Source organism: Gopherus evgoodei, chromosome 1, assembly GCF_007399415.2.
Source record: "Gopherus evgoodei ecotype Sinaloan lineage chromosome 1, rGopEvg1_v1.p, whole genome shotgun sequence".
Lineage (NCBI taxonomy): Eukaryota > Metazoa > Chordata > Testudines > Testudinidae > Gopherus > Gopherus evgoodei.
The window spans coordinates 261,778,083-261,797,914 of NC_044322.1; the positions used below are offsets into that span (position 1 = coordinate 261,778,083).

Consider the following 19,832-nt stretch of genomic DNA (forward strand, 5'->3'; position numbering starts at 1 on the left):
ATAAACGGAATGCATATCCCTATCTTGGCACTGGACCACCTTGCCAACCAGTACATAAACCACAAGGGGTAGTTCTCAGTGGTGCTGCAAGCACTGGTGGATCACAAGGGACATTTCACCGACATCAATGTGGGATGGCCAGGAAAGGTGCATGATGCTTGCATCTTTAGGAACTCTGGGCTGTTTGAGCAGCTGCAAGAAGGAACTTACTTCCCAGACAAGAAAATTACCGTTGGGGATATTGAAATCCCAGTAGTTATCCTTGGAGACCCAGCCTATTCCTTGTTCCCATGGCTCATGAAGCCATACACGGGCAGCCTGGATAGTAGTAAGGAGCAGTTCAACTATAGGCTGAGCAAGTGCAGAATGGTGGTAGAATGTGCCTTTGGACGTTTAAAATCTTGCTGGTTCTGTTTGCTGACTAGGTTAGACCTGAGCACAACCAATATTCCCATTATTATTACTGCTTGCTGTGTGCTCCATAATTTTTGTGAGATTAAGGGGGAGACGTTTATGGCAGGGTGGGAGGTTGAGGCAAATTGCCTGGTGGACAATTCTGAACAGCCAGATGCCAGAGTGATTAGAATAGCACAGGTAGGTGCACTATGCATCAGAGAGGCTTTGAAAACCAGTTTCATGACTGGCCAGACTACGGTGTGACAGTTGTGTGTGTTTGTCCTTGATGCAAACCTGCCCCCTTTGTTGATTTTAATACTCTGTAAGCCAACCACCCTCCCCTTTGATCACAGCTGGCAAAGGAGATAAAGTCACAATTGTTTTGAAACTATGCATTCTTTCTTTATTCATTAAAAAAGAGGGAGATAACTGATAAGGTAGTCTGGGTGGGGTAGGGTGGGGTGGGGGAGGATGGGAGGAGGGAAGGACGTGGCCACATTCCTTATTGTAGCCACACTACAAATCAAGACTGTTTGAATGACAGCCTACTGTTGCTTGGGCCATCCTCTGGAATGGAGTGGCTGGGTGCCCAGAGCCTTCCCTCATGTTCTTGGTCATCTGGGTGAGGAGGAGGGCAGGCAGTTGTACAGTGGATGCAGCAGCGGTCTGTGCTCTTGTTGGTTTTCCTGCAGCTCCACCAGATGCCTGAGCATGTCCGTTTGCTCCATTAGCCTCAGCATTGCATCCTGCCTCTTCTCATCACGCTCACTTAATGCTTTCCTGGACTCAGCCACTGAATGCCTCCATTCATTCAGCTGTGCCCTATCAGTTAGGGAGGACTACATGAACTCGGAAAACATATAATTGCGAGTGCGTTTTTTTTCACCTTATAATCTGCGATAACCTCAAGGACGGAGATGTTAGGGGAAGCATAGAAACATATGCACCTGTGGAGGGATAAAAAGGGAGAGTAAAATTTAAGAAGATACATTTCTGAGAGCAAAAGGGAGACTCTTTCACAGTGAATCAAGCAATTTACAGCAGACAGCACATATGCTTTAGGTACAAGGTTGCATTTTGCCTTTTATATTGAGTGCCTGCCGGTACACATCACACATGGCTGGGCAACAGAATTCGGTTTCCAGGCAGCCATGGTAAGCCAAAGGGTACACAAGTTTGGATTCTAACTCCTTCATAACATGTGGGAATGTTTTCAGACTGCAGCGCCCTCCTTTCCCATAGCAAGCAATGCCAGTTGGATTTGCCATTTAAAAGGAGGGGCTGCAGAACACATCACCCCCCATCCAAGTGTGTGGCTATCTGAGATGATCTCTTCACCCCTCCCCCCACCGTGTGGCTATTCTCAAGGATTGTCCCTTTTAGCCAAGTGCAAACAGCCCCACATGAACGGGGTCCTTTTACTGTTCCCTTACAAAAATTCCCTTATTTCAACCAGGTGACCTGAATGATATCACTTTCCTGAGGCTAACACAGAAAGATATAGATCAAATGTTGCTTGAATGCAACCAAAACCCAGGATCATTTGCTGCCATGCTTCGTGCTGCAGTGATTCCAGATTACTTGCTACCGGCTTGGCATGGTAAAGTGTCCTACCAAATAGGATGAAATAAAGCAGCCCTCCCCAGAAATCTGTACTGTAGTTACAAATGTCCGCTCACCAGATGTGCCTTCTCCGCCTTTAGGGTCGGGGATTCCGCTTTGGGAGGGCATTGGCTCCAAGGTGATGAAAAGGTCTTGGCTGCTGGGGAGAACAGATTCACTGCTTGCCTGCTGCTCATTCTCCTCTTCATCCACAAAATTCTCCTCCATGTTGCGTGACACTCCCTCCTCGCAGGTGTCCACAGACAGTGGTGGGATAGTGGTAGAGTCCCCTCCTAGAATGCCATGTAGCTGATCATAGAAGTGGCATATATGGGGCTCTGACCCAGAGTGACCATTTGCCTCCTTTGTCTTTTGGTAGACTTGCCTGAGCTCCTTCACTTTCACACTGCACTGCTGTGTGTCCCTGTTGTAGCCTCTGTCCATCATGCCCTGTGTGATTTTGGCATATATATTAGCATTTCTCCTTTTTGATCAGAGTTCCACCTGCACAGGTTCTTCTCCCCATACAGCAATCAGATCCAGTATCTACTGTTCATTCCATGCTGGAGCTCGTTTGCGATTCTGGGGGGACTGTATGGTCACCTGTGCTGCTGAGCTCACCATGCTGACCAAACAGGAAATGAAATTCAAAAGTTTCCGGGGCTTTTCCTGTGTACCTGGCTAGTGCATCATAGTTGAAAGTGCTGTCTAGAGTGGTCACATTGGAGCACTCTGGGATAGCTCCCGGAGGCCAATAACGTCAATTTGCATCCACACTACCCCAAATTTGACCCAACAATGTCAATTTTAGCACTACTCCCCTCGCTGAGGAGGCGTATAGAAGTTGATTTTAAGAGTCCTTTAGGTCAATGGAATGGGGTTGCTTGTGTAGACGCATTCATTATAAAATCGACCTAACACGGCTGAATTCGACCTAATCCTGTAATGTAGACCAGGGCTAATAGTGGTACTAGTGCTGCCATAAGTGTTCCTCCACTAAGTCAGTTTAAAGTGCTTCAGATATTTATGTATTACCAGCTAGCATACTGATTGCAGCTCACTATCAAAGCTCATACTCCATATTCCTCCAGTTGAAGGAAATTTTGCTGGAACATGGGATATCTTTGCTATATTAAAAAAGGGAGTAAAGCACCTGACAAAAGCATGATGATGATGGTGGTGGTTTAGGCCTGATTCAAGAAAGCATCCATATTCAGGACTACGTGTGCTTAAGTTCCATTGACTTGAAGAACTCACAAAAAATCTCAGAATGAATTTTTACTTCAATGGGACATCTAGGGGGCATGCTTAATTGCTGTTCTGAAATGGCTTACTTTCCTGAATAAGGCCCTTCTATTGTGGTACTGCCAGAATTCCTCAGTCAGGGTCCCACTGGACAGAGTGTTATACAAACACACAAATAGATATAGTCACTGTCCCATAGCACTTAAAATCTATTTTGGAAAAAAATGGGTTATAAATATTAGTATAGCATGTGGTAGCCATTTATTTACTATGCTGAGTTTTGCAGATAGGAAGTCGAACCACAAAAACTAGTGTAATTTGATCCAGAATTAAAACAAGCAGTAGATCAAATCTATATATTTAAGGCTAGTAAAGAACTGAATTATCAGACACATAGATTAACATGATTTGTTGTGGAAGAGGCAACATGGTTTTTGTAAAGGGAAATCATGCTTCACCAATCTACTAGAATTCTTTGAGAAGGTCAGCAAGCATGTGGAAAAGGGTGATCCAGAAAGCTTTTGAAGAGGTCTCTTACCAAAGGCTCTTAAGCAAAGTAAGCTGTCATGGGATAAGAGGGAAAGTCCTCCCATGGATCAGTAACTGGTTAAAAGGCAGGAAACAAAGGATAGGAATAAATGGTCAGTTTTCAGAATTAAGAGAGGTAAATAGTTGTGTCCCTCAGGGATATGTAGTGGGACCAAGGCCATTCAACATATTCATAAATCATCTGGAAAAAGGGGTAAACAGTGAGGTGGCAAATTATACAAAATTACTCAAGATAGTTAAGTCCAAAGCAGACTTTGAAGAGTTACAAAGGGATCTCACTAAACTAGATGACTGGGCAACAAAATGGCAGATGAAATTCAATGCTGATAAATGCAAAGTAATGCACATTGGAAAGTATAATCCCTGCCATATATACAAAATGATGGGATCTAAATTAGCTGTTACCACTCAAGAAAGAGATCTTGAAGAAATCATGGATAATTCTCTGAAAATATCCGCTCTATTTGCAGAGGCAGTCAAAAAAGCTAACAGAATGTTAGGTATCATTAGGAAAGGGATAGTTAATCAGTAAGGTTATGATTTAATCATGAGTATTTTTAGTAAAAGTCACAGACAGGTCACAGGCAATAACCAAAAAGTCATGGCCAGTGACACGTCTGTGACTTTTACTAAAAATAAATACCCCTAATTAAATCTTTGGTGCTGGGGAGGGGGAAGACTAGGCCCGGCTGCCTCCACTCTGGGCTGGGGCAGCAAGGGGTGCTGCTGCTGCTCCTGGAGTTCTGCTGACCCCAAGGCCACCCCAGCTGCTCGGGGAGCCCTGGGGTCAGACGCATCAGCTGCTGCAGCTGTAGAAGTCACAGAGGTCCCAGAAAGTCACAGAATACATGACTTCTGTGACCTTTGTGAAAGACTTGCAGCCTTAATAATAAGACGGAAAGTTTCATAATGCCACTATGGTATGCCCGCACCCAGGACTGTTCCTAGCTATTCTGGGGCCTATTCAGCCCTCTCATGGGGGGTTCAGAGGGGGCAGGCCTCTGTGGGGGCGGCTGGCCCCAGGCCTCTGTGGAGGGGGGGCTGGCTTGGGGGGCAAGAGGGAACCGCTCCCCAACACTCACCGGCAGGGCAGCTGGGGCCAGGTTGCTGCACTTCCCACCACTGGTAAGTGCAGGGACCCAACTCCTGCTGCAGTCCTCAGTGGAATGGGAGCAGGGCTGGGGCAGAGCAGGGGCCATGGGGAAGAGGCAGGACAGAGTCTGGAGCAGTACGCAGCTGCTCAGGGCACCAGGAAGTGTGGCACCCCAAATTTCCTGATGCCCTACACAAATGCGTACTTTGCGTATGGGTAGGGATGGCCCTCCCTACACCGTGATTACTGGGTACAGTTCTGGTCACCACCTCTCAAAAAAGATATGTTGGAATTGGAAAGGTACAGAGAAGGGCAACAAAAGTGATTAGGGTATGGAACAGCTTCTGTATGAGGAGAGATTAAAAAAACTAGCAGTTTCCAGCTTGGAAAAGAGGCAATTATGGGAGGATATCATAGAGGTCTATTATAATTATGAATGGTGTGGAGAAAGTGAATACATAAATGTTATTTACTCTTTCACATAGCACAAGAGCCAGGGGTCACCCAATGAAATTAATAGGCAGCAGGTTTAAAACAAAGGAAAGTATTTCACACAACACACAGTCAACCCATGGAACTCTTTGCCAGTGAATGTTCTGAAGGCCAAAACCATAAGAATTAGGTAAGTTCATGGAGGATAGGTCCATCAATGGCTATTAGCTAAGATAGTCAGGGATGTAACCCCATACTCTGAGTGTTCCTAGCCTCTGACCACCAGAAGCTGGAAGTGGACAACAGGCAATGGATCACTCCTTGCTAATTACCTGGTCTATTCATTTCCTCTGAAGCAGCTGACATTGGCCATTGTCACAAGACAGGATACTGGGCTAGATGAACCATTGATTTTACCAAGCATGATCATTCTTATGTTCTTAAGGCAACTGGTGATATTAGTTGTAGAAAAAGTGTATAGAACTGCTAACAAGATTCTGTGTAGTAGCAAGTTGGCCCTGTTATAATTTCTGTCTTTTTTTGTACAAAATAAAAACCATTTAAATATAAATCTCTAGAATAACTGGTGTCATTGTGAATACACAATACAGAGAAATTACAAATGACATAGGGAATAGGAAAGATGTTTTGCTGTAAGTATCAAAATATAAGCTGATTTTTGAGGTTTGGTTTGAAGCCTTAAACTAACCTTGAATGTTTCTGGTTTCAACAATTATACAATTAAATGTATGAAAAATATGTTTTTTACTTCAAATTCAGCTTTTTCCTTTCTTTATTTTCAGAGAAAGAAACTAAAGCAGAAATTTTGCCACCTGCAGAAACCGCACCACCTGCAGGTTAGTAAAGGAATTGCCTTTGTTACCTGATTTGGTCTGTAGCATAAACAGAATTGTGTGTGTCTGGACTGTGCTACAATACTGTGGTGTCTTTTGTTATTGTCTGACTGTAAATAAACAGCTGATGAACAATAGGAAGTGAGCTTGATTTAGTAAGGTGTTATCTTCACTTACCATTCATATAGGTTTGCCTAAGAATTTCTAATTTCTCAAGCTTGATGTTGTTTAGAGGAGAGCTGGTAAATATGACACTGAAAATATCTTTCTGGCCACAGTCATAGTAAAGGGATGATAACATTTGGGGACTTGATTATGTTACCCACATTCATGTTGTTTCTAAACAAAAAGTCCCATTCATTTCCCATTGAATGTACTACTCAGTGTGGATAAGGGTGTCTGAACCAAACCCTTACTGAATAAGGCTTCAGATAAATATGAAGCTTTGAACATAGCTAGCCCCTTTTCTCTTGTGAGAACATGAACCATAGAAGGCCCAAGCACTTATGGTTTGATCTTCATGCTCACCTGAACTACATTAATACTCATAAAGTGGTATAACTATATACCCCATGTATTTGTTTGGTTTATTGTTGGATCAATTCTAGTTTCTAGTCCCATCTTGGACTGCACCTCAGCTAGTTAACTCTCATCCAACCACCATACTCTGTTGGGCACTAAGTAAGTCATTCAACCACAGTGAGGAGGTCAGATTTGATAGGAAATAGAGTTGAGTGTCCTCTGTGTACTGAAGATACTACAATCCATACATCTTTGCAACACCTCCAAATGGCCCCATAAACAAATTGAACAAGATAGTTAGCAAAATAGAATCCAGCAAAACCCTGGAATAGAGAACCCTTTTGCCAATTAAGAATTTACAAAAACTAATCTCTTGGTTGGCTGAGACAGAAAAGATGAGTAACTCAGGAGTGACCCTATCTATTCCTGCTATGATCTACATTAGCACCTCACTGCCAACAGTAATGAAAGAATCAGTATGGCTATTTGGTCTTAAACCCTCCCCAGGAAGAGATGTCAGATCATATCTCCAACACTATCTGTCTGTACTGTACACCAACTTAAAAACAAATTGACTGGGGTTCAGGAGACCTGAGGCATTTAGGTACTATCAGAATATGACAGTATCGAATGCCTGATCCAAAGCCCATTGACATCAATTGGAATCTTTCAATTGGCTACAATGGGCTTCAGAACAATTCCCAAGAGAACAAAGGTCTAACAATTGCTGCTTTCAAAGAAGGTGTCAATTTGCTTCCTGTAAGGGAGCCCACAACAATCCTCTTCAATAGTACATAATCTGATAACATATCAAACACAAAGTGCATGTATATTATTCTAATATGTAACATTTCGTGTGGTGAATTATAGCTATACATTATACAATTACCAATAACCCTAAGAAATAGGCTTTTTGCAAGGATGGAGTCAGAGCCAGTGCAACCTAGTAGGCGACCTAGGAAGTCGCTTAGGGCACTAGGATTGGGGGGTGGCATTTTCTTCGGCAGCCCCGGTTGCTGCCAGCATTTAGGTGGAAGGAGCTGGGGCAGGGGCGCATGGGGAGGGCCGCCTGCAGCAAGTAAGCGGGGGGCGGCACACAGGGGAACTCAGCTTAGGCGCCGCAAGCCTGGGAGGCGGGAGAAGTGAAGTGGTGATGGCATGCTCAGGGTGGAGGTGGAGCCGGGGTGAGCTGGGGCGTGGGGGGGGATGTGCCTCAGGGCAGAGGGGGGTGGGGAGCTGCCACGGGGGGGCACTTCAGGGTGGCAGCTCAGGGACGGGGGAGGGCGCAAGGTGGAAGTTTCACCTAGGGCACAAAACATCCTCGCACCGGACCTGGGTGGAGTGGGGAATACACGTTTACATGACCTAAAGCTTTGTTGTATTCTTTATAATGCTGTGTAAGTTTTTCTTTTTACTTTAAGATTCTCTCAAAAATGTACTTGTACTTCCTACACAGAACAAAAGAAACCAAAAGAAGATGGAACTGAACAGGCTAAAGGTGAGTGGACTGTCATATCCCAAAAGCTGGAAGCAGGCAGAGCATCTATAAATGCTGTAATGATGCTAGATTGTTTGAGCTTTTTTCAGAATTTTGGTGAATTATATTACAGTAGTGTGGTTTGAAGCTTCGGGATTTTTTTCTGCATGACTCATTGAGCACAAGGAAATTATGCTGTTTATGTGTTTCCTTCAAAATTCTGTAAACAAGTATGAAACTCACTAGCCTTTATTGAGCTATACTGCGTAGTAACCATGATTAGTTAGATAAAATGGTCCATTTTCCTGGATCAGATTTCAAATGATTTGCATGAGCAGAAAGCCATCTTCAAATGAGCTTTGACAGAAAGCTGTGACATTGACAGAATTCAACAAAATTTAGGTCAGTGCATACCAGTAGCTCTTGCATGAGGTGGGCAATCTCATTTTATCATCCAAAGCTGTTTCTATTCTACCTTAGAACCTTGGTATTTCATGCTGTACATTTTCATCAGACATCTGGTCAACTAAGTCATCTAACTTTCACATATTCTTTTGTAAAGGAATCATCTCACTTCATTATTTTTTCTTCATTTAGGGCCAAATGATAAACCCCAATACATGTTCTGTGTTACTGCCTTACTTGAAAAATCTACATGGATCCAACAAACAGCTACATTTTCAAGATACATAGCTATTTCTGCTACTTAGCTGCAGTTAGAATCTGGCCCTCAATTAGTAATTCTTCCATTTAGGAACACATATTTGGTGGGACTGGGTCAAATTCTACCCTTTTGTATGGAAAGAAAGATCAAATATGGCACATACTGTGCATTATTCTGTACTCTCTACCTGAGTAGAAGTAGAACAGTTCATCAGTTCACTTTGAAACGGACAATATAGTTTATTGATTCAAGTATGAGGTTTCTGATGCTGATAAAAAAAAATCTCAGTCAGACTAAGATCTGTTTATAGTTGACCCAACATTTTTTTCATTATTAGGAACAGGCCTTGAATATCTACTCTGACTTTGATCTCACCTAGCTGGAAGCTTATAGATTTGCCTTTTTAAAAGACTGGATGTGATGTGGCATCTAAGACTTGTTTACAGATTAATTTGAAAAGGATGTGGAACAGTGCATGGCCGTTTGTATCAAGAAAATCTGAATGCCGATGTTGAGAATGAATGAACCAAATATCACTAACAGAATAAACATGCTGAACTTAGCATCAGTGCATGCTGCTAACTGTCTTCCAGCAGTGCATCTATTTTGTTACAAAAATATTTTGGGAAGGACTTAAATCTGTCATTCTTGGCAACAGTTTTATTCAGGAGCATTTTGCACTCCAAATAGGTAGAAACAGAAATGAAGATTTTTGCCTTATAATAGTCTAGCAGTTGTTGGTTATGACTGCTTGAATTTTGACCCGGGAAAAACATTTTGCTCCTGAATTGAACATCTATAATATCTTCCCCTCTAATTCTACAAGTCTATATTTTGCTGAATTAAAAAGGATATTGGCAAGTATCTCATTGAACACTATTGTACTATCTTTTTTAGACAATCTGTCTTGCGGTTTTTGAAGCTTCACACTAGCAAAGAATAAAGAGATTTGCTGGAGAGTAGGAGTTTTTCATGGGGCTGAGCCATTTACTTCTAGTGCTTGGAATGGTTTTTAAATTTAAAAAAAATGTGTGAGATTCTACTACACAAAGTAAAAGTTGAGGTGCTTCCACTTTTAATCACATTTCAACTAGCAACAACCACTAAAGTAAGAGTTCCAAATAAGAAACTGAATAGTTAAATGTTAGAAAGATTGTGGTACTGATAAGTAGAAAAGATTCTCTTCTCATCCATCATGGTCTAGTGGAGCTGTTCCTTTACATAGCAGCACAGATGTCATTGTCAGTAAGATTCAGAGCATGCTGAATGAGTTAGCTGATATTATTAATTAAATGTATTGTTATTTATATTGCAGTCTGAACCCCAGTTCCTGTGAACCCCAATCCAGGGCTAGGATTCCATTGTGCGTAAGGGAAGAGGGTCTTTAAGACTCTCATGCTCATCTCTTAGAAGAATTTTGTATATCATATTCTTTATAATAACAAGCATAGCTCCTGAATATTAGAAAAAAAGGCCTCTCTCTTCCCCATTTGCTGAAAGTCATGTTATATTAGAAAAAATATATTTTAAAGGGCTGTTTACTAACAAGGAACAGGGAGAGAGCCAGCCAACAACTGGCTTTTGTACTACTTAGTCCAGGTTGGAGCTAAAAACTGCTTCCATAACTTTGCAAGTGGCAGTTTTGGGGTCTTCTCTGAATTATGTGGGATGGTGAAGGGTTTCATATCTAGACAGCATAAAGCATGGGTACTTTGCAGATCAAACAAATTCTAAGATATTCATGATAGTTCATACCGGCCGCCCCTCACTCCCCCACCCCCAGTATATGGGAAGTTGTCTGTGTGCAGAGAAGTCAGTTTGTGCATGAATCCCACAGTCAAGCAAGAAAACCTAGGCCATATTCTTCATAAATTCCAGATTATTTTTGTGGCATAGAGCCAGCAGTTAGGCAGAAAAACTAGACCTATCTGTGTGTCTGCTTTACTATTCTGTTATTTGTTGGTAGTTACTGTCTGTCCATGGTAAAACATTTGTCTACCTATTATGTTATTAGTAGGTCTAGTAGAGTTGAGAAAATGGGTCACACCATGTGAAAAATTCTTTGTTCTCTTTCTAGGTTTTTTCACTGGAAATGATTAGTTCAGAGCAGTGAAAAGAAAACTTGCCGCTCCTGTATAATTTTGCCATTTTCACAGACATCTGAGTTGTGTAACTGGAAGATTCAGAACTCAGATGTAGCTACTAAGTATTCATTTTATTTGCAGAACACGAAGTGAATCAGCAGAAGTTCCGCCAAACTTATAACCGTGTCATCTTATACTGATCCCATTTTCCATTTTTTCTTTTTAAATTTAGCATCTTGTATACAAAGTATTGTTATCATGATTTTCTCAATCTAAAAACAGTTTGCTTATTCCTTTCTTTAGGTATCATCCAGCCATTCAGGTGTCTACTAATAAATTTCTGCGTATTTCACTGATGTGCTTTCTCTAGGTTCCCTCCAGCCATCTACTAAAATGTCTGCATGTTTCATCCCTGTATTTTCTTTAGGTTTCACTAAGCCTTTCATCTATCTACTAAAACTTCAGTTCTTTCACTTGGCTGCCCAGCACCTTAAGTACCTAACAGTTCCTGTGCAGTTTAATGGGAGTGGCTGAGTACTCAGCACTCTGAAAAGTGAAACAATCTATTTAATCAGCTTAACTTTAGACACAGAGTTTTGAAAATCTTGGTCATTGTTAGGACTACATTGTGCTATCAGTTACAACCAGTATAAATCTAGATTGACTCAGTGAGTCTAATTGGAGTTACTCTAGGTTTATCCTAGTAAAAGTGAGAAGAGAATTTAACCCGGTTTCGTTGTGACTTTATAGTAAATTTATGTTAATTTATGTACATTAATTTGAATACCTAAGATTGTAAGGATATCCTCCACTCCCTCATAATCTCTAATTTATTAATAGATCTATAGTCTCCCCACTAAGTGTTACAGATAATCAGTACATGCAATTATATATATATATATAATTATCCAAATGGTTTATGACTCATATTGTGTTAGTGTAAGAATGCACATTCTCATCGATTTCATCTCACTTTACTCCCTCCCTATTTGTGAAAGCTAACATCTTTAAATATAGTTCTGTTCATATTATTATTCTTAAATCATATTAAGGTCAAAAAGTGTTTCTTCCATGACACAGACTGGATAAAATATAGCTCTCCATCAACCTAAGCAAAAGTATCTGAGGTTGCCTGGGTACGACTGAGAGGAAATTTTGGCCTGTTACATGTATGGGTCTTTAGCTTTTTCAGATTGCAATACCTATTCTTCACTTGCCTGATCTGTAGCAGCAAATATCCAAATCACTTGCTTACATTGCCAAACTTCCTGCATGACTCAGAAGTCAAGTGTTTCCATGTTCACAATAAACAAAAGTATCATGTATTTTAATGGTGCTGTTTTGTATCTGCTCTCTACTCATTTAACCTTTTCTTCTGTTTTACAAAAGTGACAATAGTGACTCCAGATTTAAAATAGCGTTCAGTTTTCAGTTAAAGTAAAGCATAAATTTGTTTGGTAGACATGAGAATATATTGAACAGAACTAAAATCACTCTGTGTGTAGATTGAATTTTGGGGGAAGTCTGATGTGAATTCCTTCAATAGTTAGGAGACTGACTGACTTCAAAAAAAATAGTTTAGAGTTCTTTTTGTGAAGCATTCTGGTTTAGAAATTATTAAGGTGTAACACTTCAAATTTCCTAGAGATATAGATCTAAACAAAATCTCACATAGGCTATCTATCTATCTATCTATCTATCTATCTATCTATCTATCTATCTATCTATCTACTTTATGAGATATATGTTTATTTCTCATGAAAATTAATATAGAAAAGATTAGATGTCAAAAGCTAATGTACAGAGTTTTACACACGAAAACACTCCTAGTTTCAGGAACATTATATATGAGCCTTTTCTACAGAGGCACAGGTGAAAATAGATTGTTAGAGAGGATTGACTCCCCAGTAGAGCTCCAGGTGCTGCAGAAGCAGGGTAGGTGCTCCAATATAGCTTAGTGTTGTATACACCTTCTCTAGAAGCATACCTCCTAAGGTGTACAGAATAGAGATTCTTAGATCTGTAGTGGGACTCCCCTCCTGTACATCTTGGGAGCTGCACAGCTTTTCTGCTATCCCATTTGCACACCATGGAAGCCATGAGGAACCCAGCACCATAGAAAATGCAATACATATGGCACACAAACTTATCTGTGCAAATTCAATTTTAAAACTTTCAGGGCTCCTTATGTGGTTTTTCTTCTTTTAAAAAAGTAGAAAATACCAACACAGAAACCTTTATTAACTTAACATTAAGGTTGCTAAAGTAATAATTATATTTTTTCAGTAAAATACAGAACTGTAATATTACTATTTTAAAAAAACCTTAAGAATTAAGAGTCAGATTGTGGAACACCCTCTCCTGTGTGCACAGGATGTAAGGGGGAAAGAGTAAGACCACACTCACTCACCTCTGAGCAACCTCCATGCATCTTGACTCCTGGCATTGTAGGGAAAGCAGTGTGACCAGTATTCAACACCAGTGTTCAACACCTGACCAGTGTTCAATCATCCTATCAAACAAGTGGGTGAGGAAAGGTCCGAAAGTTAAAATCTTAGTCTCACCCCCAACATGTTGACTGTAACAAATTATTTACCCCAGAACCAATTCTAAGCCCTCTGGGGCTGCTCTGGGAGCTGCACGGCTACAGACCACCTCATTACATGGGACTGTGCCTAAAGGTACAATCTAGCTGTAGAAGATCAAGGATTATATATATAAATAGGCATTGCTAATGTATGTGTACCATTGAAAGAGTATGTATGCATGAGTGTGACTTGTGAGTCAAAGTTAAGGTGGTCACATTTTCACATGTGAATGCTGTCAGAAACTGAATGTGAAGGCGATATTTATTACCTTTCATGTTCATTCCCACTCTTTGTAATGTTTGAAGTTGTTCTGCTGTTGATCCTATATTATCTTTTTTGTTGAAGAGTTATATTAATTACTTCAGCAACCTTTCATCCAAGTTATCAGTGTTATCATTTGCTTTCTGTAGCTCTGTTAGTTGAGTGAATCTCTTTACAAAATTAAATGAGACTGTTTTAATATTTCCCTATAACAGAAAAGTCATATTTATCTACCTTCATTGAAGTTCCAGGCTATGTAGTTATATGAGCTGTTAGTTACCATAAAACCATTTATAGTTCCTGAACAGGAGGTAACAGGTTGTTATATTAGGCCGATTTGGAAAACATGCAAATTTTATTTAACTTTATAAAGTTAAATAAAATAAAGTTTATAAAGTTAAAGATGCACATTTTATTTAACATTTATAGGTACAGTAGAACCTCAGAGTTACAAACACCTTGGGAAATGAAGATTGTAACTCTGAAATGTTCGTAACTCTGAACAAAACCTGATAGTTGTTCTTTCAAAAGTTTACAAATGAACATTGACTTAATACAGCTTTGAAACTTTACTGTACAGATAAAAAATGCTGCTTTCCCTTTGTTTAGTAGTTTACATTTAAAATAGTACTGTGCTGTATTTGCCTTTTTTTTACTTGTTTTTGTCTCTGCTGCTGCCTGATTGCGTACTTCCAGTTCCAAATGAGGTGTGTGGTTGACTGGTCAGTTCGTAACTCTGGTGTTTATAACTCTGAGGTTCTACTGTATGTCTATATATCTTGAAGCCATAATTATATCTAGTTTGTTCTAGCCTTTCAACAAGGACACAGGTAAAAATTATATTTTTCTACTAAAACCCATTTAAAACACTTATATTTATGGTCTATTTTCACCAGAGACTGAGCTCTGTGTGTGTTCTATTCAACAGCTAAAATACAGTTATTAGCTAATGAAAAATACTGTACTGTTGTAGAAAGTGCCATTTATCTTGCCACTAGGGTCTCCTCAAATCATGAATATTGTCACTAGACCTTAATATCAATATTTTAATGACTTTCATAATTTTTCAAGGTTTTTATTATTTATTATTAATTATTATTATTTATTAATGGCATAGTATATGAGTTAACATTTTAAAATAACAGTATAATTGCTAAAATAGATTATAATTCTTAGGAAATGAAGTGTTAATACCAAAGAGTGGAGCCATTTATTCAATGTTTATCAAATGAAAACCAAGTGAACTGATAATGATTGAGTATTTGAAGTGTTACCTGTATATGGAAAAAACTGAGTTGCTTAATCCCTTCATTTTGGATTAATCTTCTTATGCAGGAGTTACTAACTGTGTGTATAGTGGTGGTTTTTTAAATTGTAGTATGTTTTGCGTGTCTGAAATGGGTTAGTTATGTTGAATGTATATGTGGTACGCATTTTACTTGCAGACATGAACGTCAGCGAATCGACATCCTCTTCAGAAGGTCAGATGTGTGGTTGACCTTGATTTCATTTTTTGTTCTTTTGTATTCACTGTGGATTACATCTCTAACAAACAGAATCACTTAAAAAACTCCCATATAAATCCATATTTTCATAATAGATCACTGTTCACATCCCATTATTTTATTTATTTATTTGTTTATTTATTTATTTTTACTTGCCTGGAGCATTAAGGTTTACCATTTCAGCTACTGAATTACTCATCGCTTTATTCATCAGTTTTAAGTTTCCATTACGAGTGTTTTCAACTATCATGATTCCCCCCCCCCCCCTTTTTTTTTGCAGGTTTCACATTTTCGTTTGTTTGTACTAAAAAGGATAATCTACAGTGCTGTCTTTTTCTTTGTATAGTATTTTTATTCATATTTCTTTTTACAGATGAAGATGACAGTGCTTCAGTTAATGCTCCACAAGCAGGTTAGGATTATTACAGTGCTTTTTTTCCTTCCTCTTTAGAAAAAAATAGACTAGAAAAAAATAGGTCCTGATTTTGTAGTTTGCACTTAAGCATAAATTCCATCAACACAGAAACTTCTTTAGATACTTCAGGTGAAATTCACCTCCCCATGCAGTGGGCCAGTGCAAGGCTTTTACAGCACTGAAATCCCACTTGTATCTTCTCTTAAAGACTTAAGTAAGACTTCACTATTTCATAGCAGGTGAAATGCTCAGCTGCTCTGAAGGTCAGGCTCTATATGCATTCAGCTGGAGGAATACAGACTGCATTTTTAAGGTTAAACCTGAACCCAAATTTCAGAATTATAATTAAACTAAATCCTTATGATTTAAAACTAGTTATCTCCACCTGATTGGATGTCACCTTACTTAGGCTGCTTACTGATGCCACTGCTCTACCAGTCAATCAGAAGTCAGGTGGCTTTAATTTTTCGGGGCTGACCACTAGTCAGCTGACAAATAAAAGGCCTTCAAACCACAATCACTGACTGAAAAGCAACAGTAAAAGATGCTGCGTAAGGTCCTAGTGTCACCAACTTTGAGGTGTTGCTGAAACCTCATCCTGCCCACACACATGCTTTCCAACCATGTTTTATGTTAATTTGTTTTAAAAGGAGTGTAAACCCTTAATGAAACCCAATGATGGAATGCCTAATGATGCACATCAACTTATTAAAGTAAGAAGTGCTGTTAATTATTTTAGTTCCCTTAAGAAATTATCAACTTTTACACAAACCACCTGAAGATGAAATTTTACAGGGGCCAGATCTTCAGCTGAAATCAATGGAGTTACACTGATATGTACCAGCTGAGGATCTGGCCCTTAATTCTAAAAATAAAACTATTATTTTAACCACTCCTAAAAAGAACCCTCAAAATTTCTTTTCCATTATTTCTCTGGATTTTGTTTTTCAACCTGAGTCATTATATTGTTAAACTTCAAGATACTGTCCTTTAGGATGAATAATGCACTAAAATGTTTTTTATTATCTCGAACTATCCAGAATTTTGAGGAAAGTATTGGCCTTTTTGCATCCTTCTAAAATGGAAAGGAAGCCTTGCACAGAGATGTGTACTATGTTAATTACATTTTCCTGTGTTGAATACAGAAACGGAAGAAAGATAATTGAGGTTTAGACTCAGTTATACACTTTTCATATTCCTGTATTGAGACATCTTCACATGATTATGGTCCTAAATTTCTGTTCTACCTCTGCGACTTGCGGTACAGTTCTTTTTTTTTTTAAAGAACCAGTAAACTCTAAGGTCAATTACACTGTGATCTCTAAACTAGGATCATCCAGGTTACTCTTTCCTTTCAGATGGGACTACTCAGTCAGCGGAGAGAAAAGATTCAGGTGAGACCTCCTGGAAAAAAAATAGAAACATTCCAACTCTAACATAGTGCAATTATTATTAATTAATTATTTCTTGGCACTTATTTACCTTTATTTTATATTACAGTCATTCATATGTCATTAAATCTTAACTTTTAAGTTGATTTTAAATGTCAAAGAAAAGGGGTTACTTGGGAAAATCTACTTGGAAATTTAGAAATAGACTTCTCTCTTAAATGAAATGTGCAGATGGGACTTCAACCCCAGTTATTTACCTGGAATAGCTGAAATCTGTGAATCTTTTTATTAAAAACCAAACACATTATGATTTTATGTGATCTTCTTGCATATAGAAATTTTTTATAACATTTTTATCAGAATCACATTGTGGTTTATTAGGATTGCAGCTGGTTTCACACTAAAAATTCCAGTACCAGACACTGCCATATAAAGAATTTTCACTAGTGACCCTTTCCCATTTGTATTTGTGTTGTGGTTTTGTATGTGTACCAGAATACTACATATACAGCATATAGATAGATACATCTCTCCCTATACATTTGTGTATGTATGTGCATGTGTATATGTGTGTTTACATGTGAGCAATAACATAATTACATGTGCAGTAGAACTCGATACTCCTATACATTGAGTTCATTAAGAGACAAAGCTAAAAGCCTAATTCTTTTAACCATCCTAGAAGTGGAGTTATTTAGCATTCCTGTACCTCCTGAAATGTGTTATAGCTTTTAATAAAACAAAAACATTTGATCCTTTTTTCCACAGTTGACTAATGAGCGGTGGCCAATGTAGTTAATGTTACATATCTGTGCAATGTTAACTTTCACCAGCCAGCATGATTCCTTCTGTAATAATCCTTTATACAGTGTAAAAACTATGCTGACATCTGACGTGATCTTTTACAACAGGTACTGTACATGAAAAGGAACTTTTTATATTAGCAACAAGGCATAACAAAATATGAATTATACTGCAATTTGTTGTGCCTGTTTGCAGGGGCAGCACCAGGGTTTTTGGTGCCCTAGGCGCAGGGCCGCGGGACCAGCTGACCATCCGCAGGAACGCCTGCAGCAGGTCCACCGGAGCCGCGGGACCAGCGGACCTTCCACAGGCACACCTATGGGAGGTCCACCGGAGCAATCTGCCGCCCTCCCAAATCCTGGTGCCCTAGGCGACCGCCTAGGTCACCTAAATGGAAGAGCCGGCCCTGCCTGTTTGTTAATTGTAAGATCAGAGACCGATGGCCTTTGAACACACTGACCCAAAAAGAGTGACCAGAAATCCAGATAAAATTGGGACTGTCCCAATATTTAGGCATTTGTCCCGCGGTCGGGACGCAATTTGTCCCAATACTTTGCACTCCGATGCTTTGTTTTATTTTTTGCTCCATTCAGGAACAATAAGGAGGCATTTCTGACCCAAAGAGAGCAAAGAAATGGCCAGTTGTGGGGATAGACCAGTATTCATGTTCTTCTGCACAGATTGTACTTTCTGACATATATGCCTGGGCAGCCCTAATTTTACTAGCTACATTCATTACCCCCACTCTGTGCTAGCCCACCCACCTCAGTCTAAAGAAGAGTATATATCATTCTTACTGCACACATTCTAACTCAGAATATGAGACACATGTTTTACCCTGTCTTTAGGAGGAGAGACTGTGGCCCACAAATGTTTTCTTTGTCACTCTCCATAGGGTTTTCCACTGGGAGTCAACTTTGATTCCTGCCAGGGCTCTGAAGGAGTTGTCAGAGAGGGAGATATTCTGGAGACTCAGTACATACATCCTTTCTCACCATTGCTGCCCACTTTTGTCTCAGAACTCCCATTGACTTCAACAGGAGAAGGATCTGTACCTGAGTGTGTGACTTAATCATTTGTGTCTGGCTAGTTATTCACCTATAAACATCAATCTATGCACAGGGCTGGCCTGAGGATTTGCCGGACCCAAACTCTCAGGAGGGTACATGTAGACGGAAGCTGGTAGCAGTGGTGATGGGGTTCAAAATCAGGCTGCAAGTTGCTGCCTCACTGGTTCTATCATGGAAGGGAGAGATTGAGATTGAAGAGTGAGCCTCTTCCCATCATTATCTCCTGGCAAAGGGGAAAGATTAGTTTGCATGAGTTGCTGAGCGAGTGCAGGATTGAGGGAGAGCCACAAAAATCATGCACCAAGTGGTCATACTTATCCTGCTTGTGCCTAAGACTGGCTGTGCCTTTGGACCTTCGAGCCGTGGTTTCTGTTTCTACAAAGCACTTTCGTGGACTATACCTATAAAGCCCTCATGGCTGAACATTATTGCAGTCCAAGTTACAAAAGACACTTATACCGTACATCTGCCCAAATTCCTTTCCCAAACAGTTCCATTTTCTATCATCACATAGATGATATTTCGATAGGAACTGTAGAGCATGTGACAGCCCCGTCCCTGACAGTGGGTGTCACTGAGAGTAAGGGAACGAAAGACTTACATACCATTGAGGATGCCTAAAGGTTTAGAGCGATTAATGAACTCAGGTAAGTGTACTTTGGTGGGAGTGAACCATGCTTAGACGAATGATATTTCTCCCTCTCTCTGCATATTAGTATGGTCTCTTGGAGATGGAACTCCAGAAGAAACAGAGAAGCATGACGATTCCCAGAGATCCACTTTATTTATTGAAAAACCACAGGGTGGTTCAGTAAATGTTGGTAAGTGGCTAGAATCAAATTAAATATGGGGGGGAGGGTTTATGATATAGATAAATTCT

At 39.8% G+C, this 19,832-nt stretch overlaps 1 protein-coding gene across 4 annotated transcripts in view; it reads left to right on the top strand.

Moving 5' to 3' along the window:
* MYBPC1 (myosin binding protein C, slow type) overlaps window positions 1-19,832 on the top strand; it is a 112,962-nt gene that overhangs the window by 26,487 nt on the left and 66,643 nt on the right. For 2 of the 4 annotated variants that reach the window (XM_030544292.1, XM_030544304.1), the window contains exons 2-7: window positions 6,121-6,174; window positions 8,150-8,191; window positions 15,213-15,248; window positions 15,646-15,684; window positions 17,046-17,081; window positions 19,669-19,773. In XM_030544292.1, coding sequence (XP_030400152.1) covers window positions 6,121-6,174; window positions 8,150-8,191; window positions 15,213-15,248; window positions 15,646-15,684; window positions 17,046-17,081; window positions 19,669-19,773 — 312 coding nt within the window. The remainder of the gene's footprint in view (window positions 1-6,120; window positions 6,175-8,149; window positions 8,192-15,212; window positions 15,249-15,645; window positions 15,685-17,045; window positions 17,082-19,668; window positions 19,774-19,832) is intronic. The other 2 variants (XM_030544300.1, XM_030544305.1) reach the window with 2 other exon arrangements.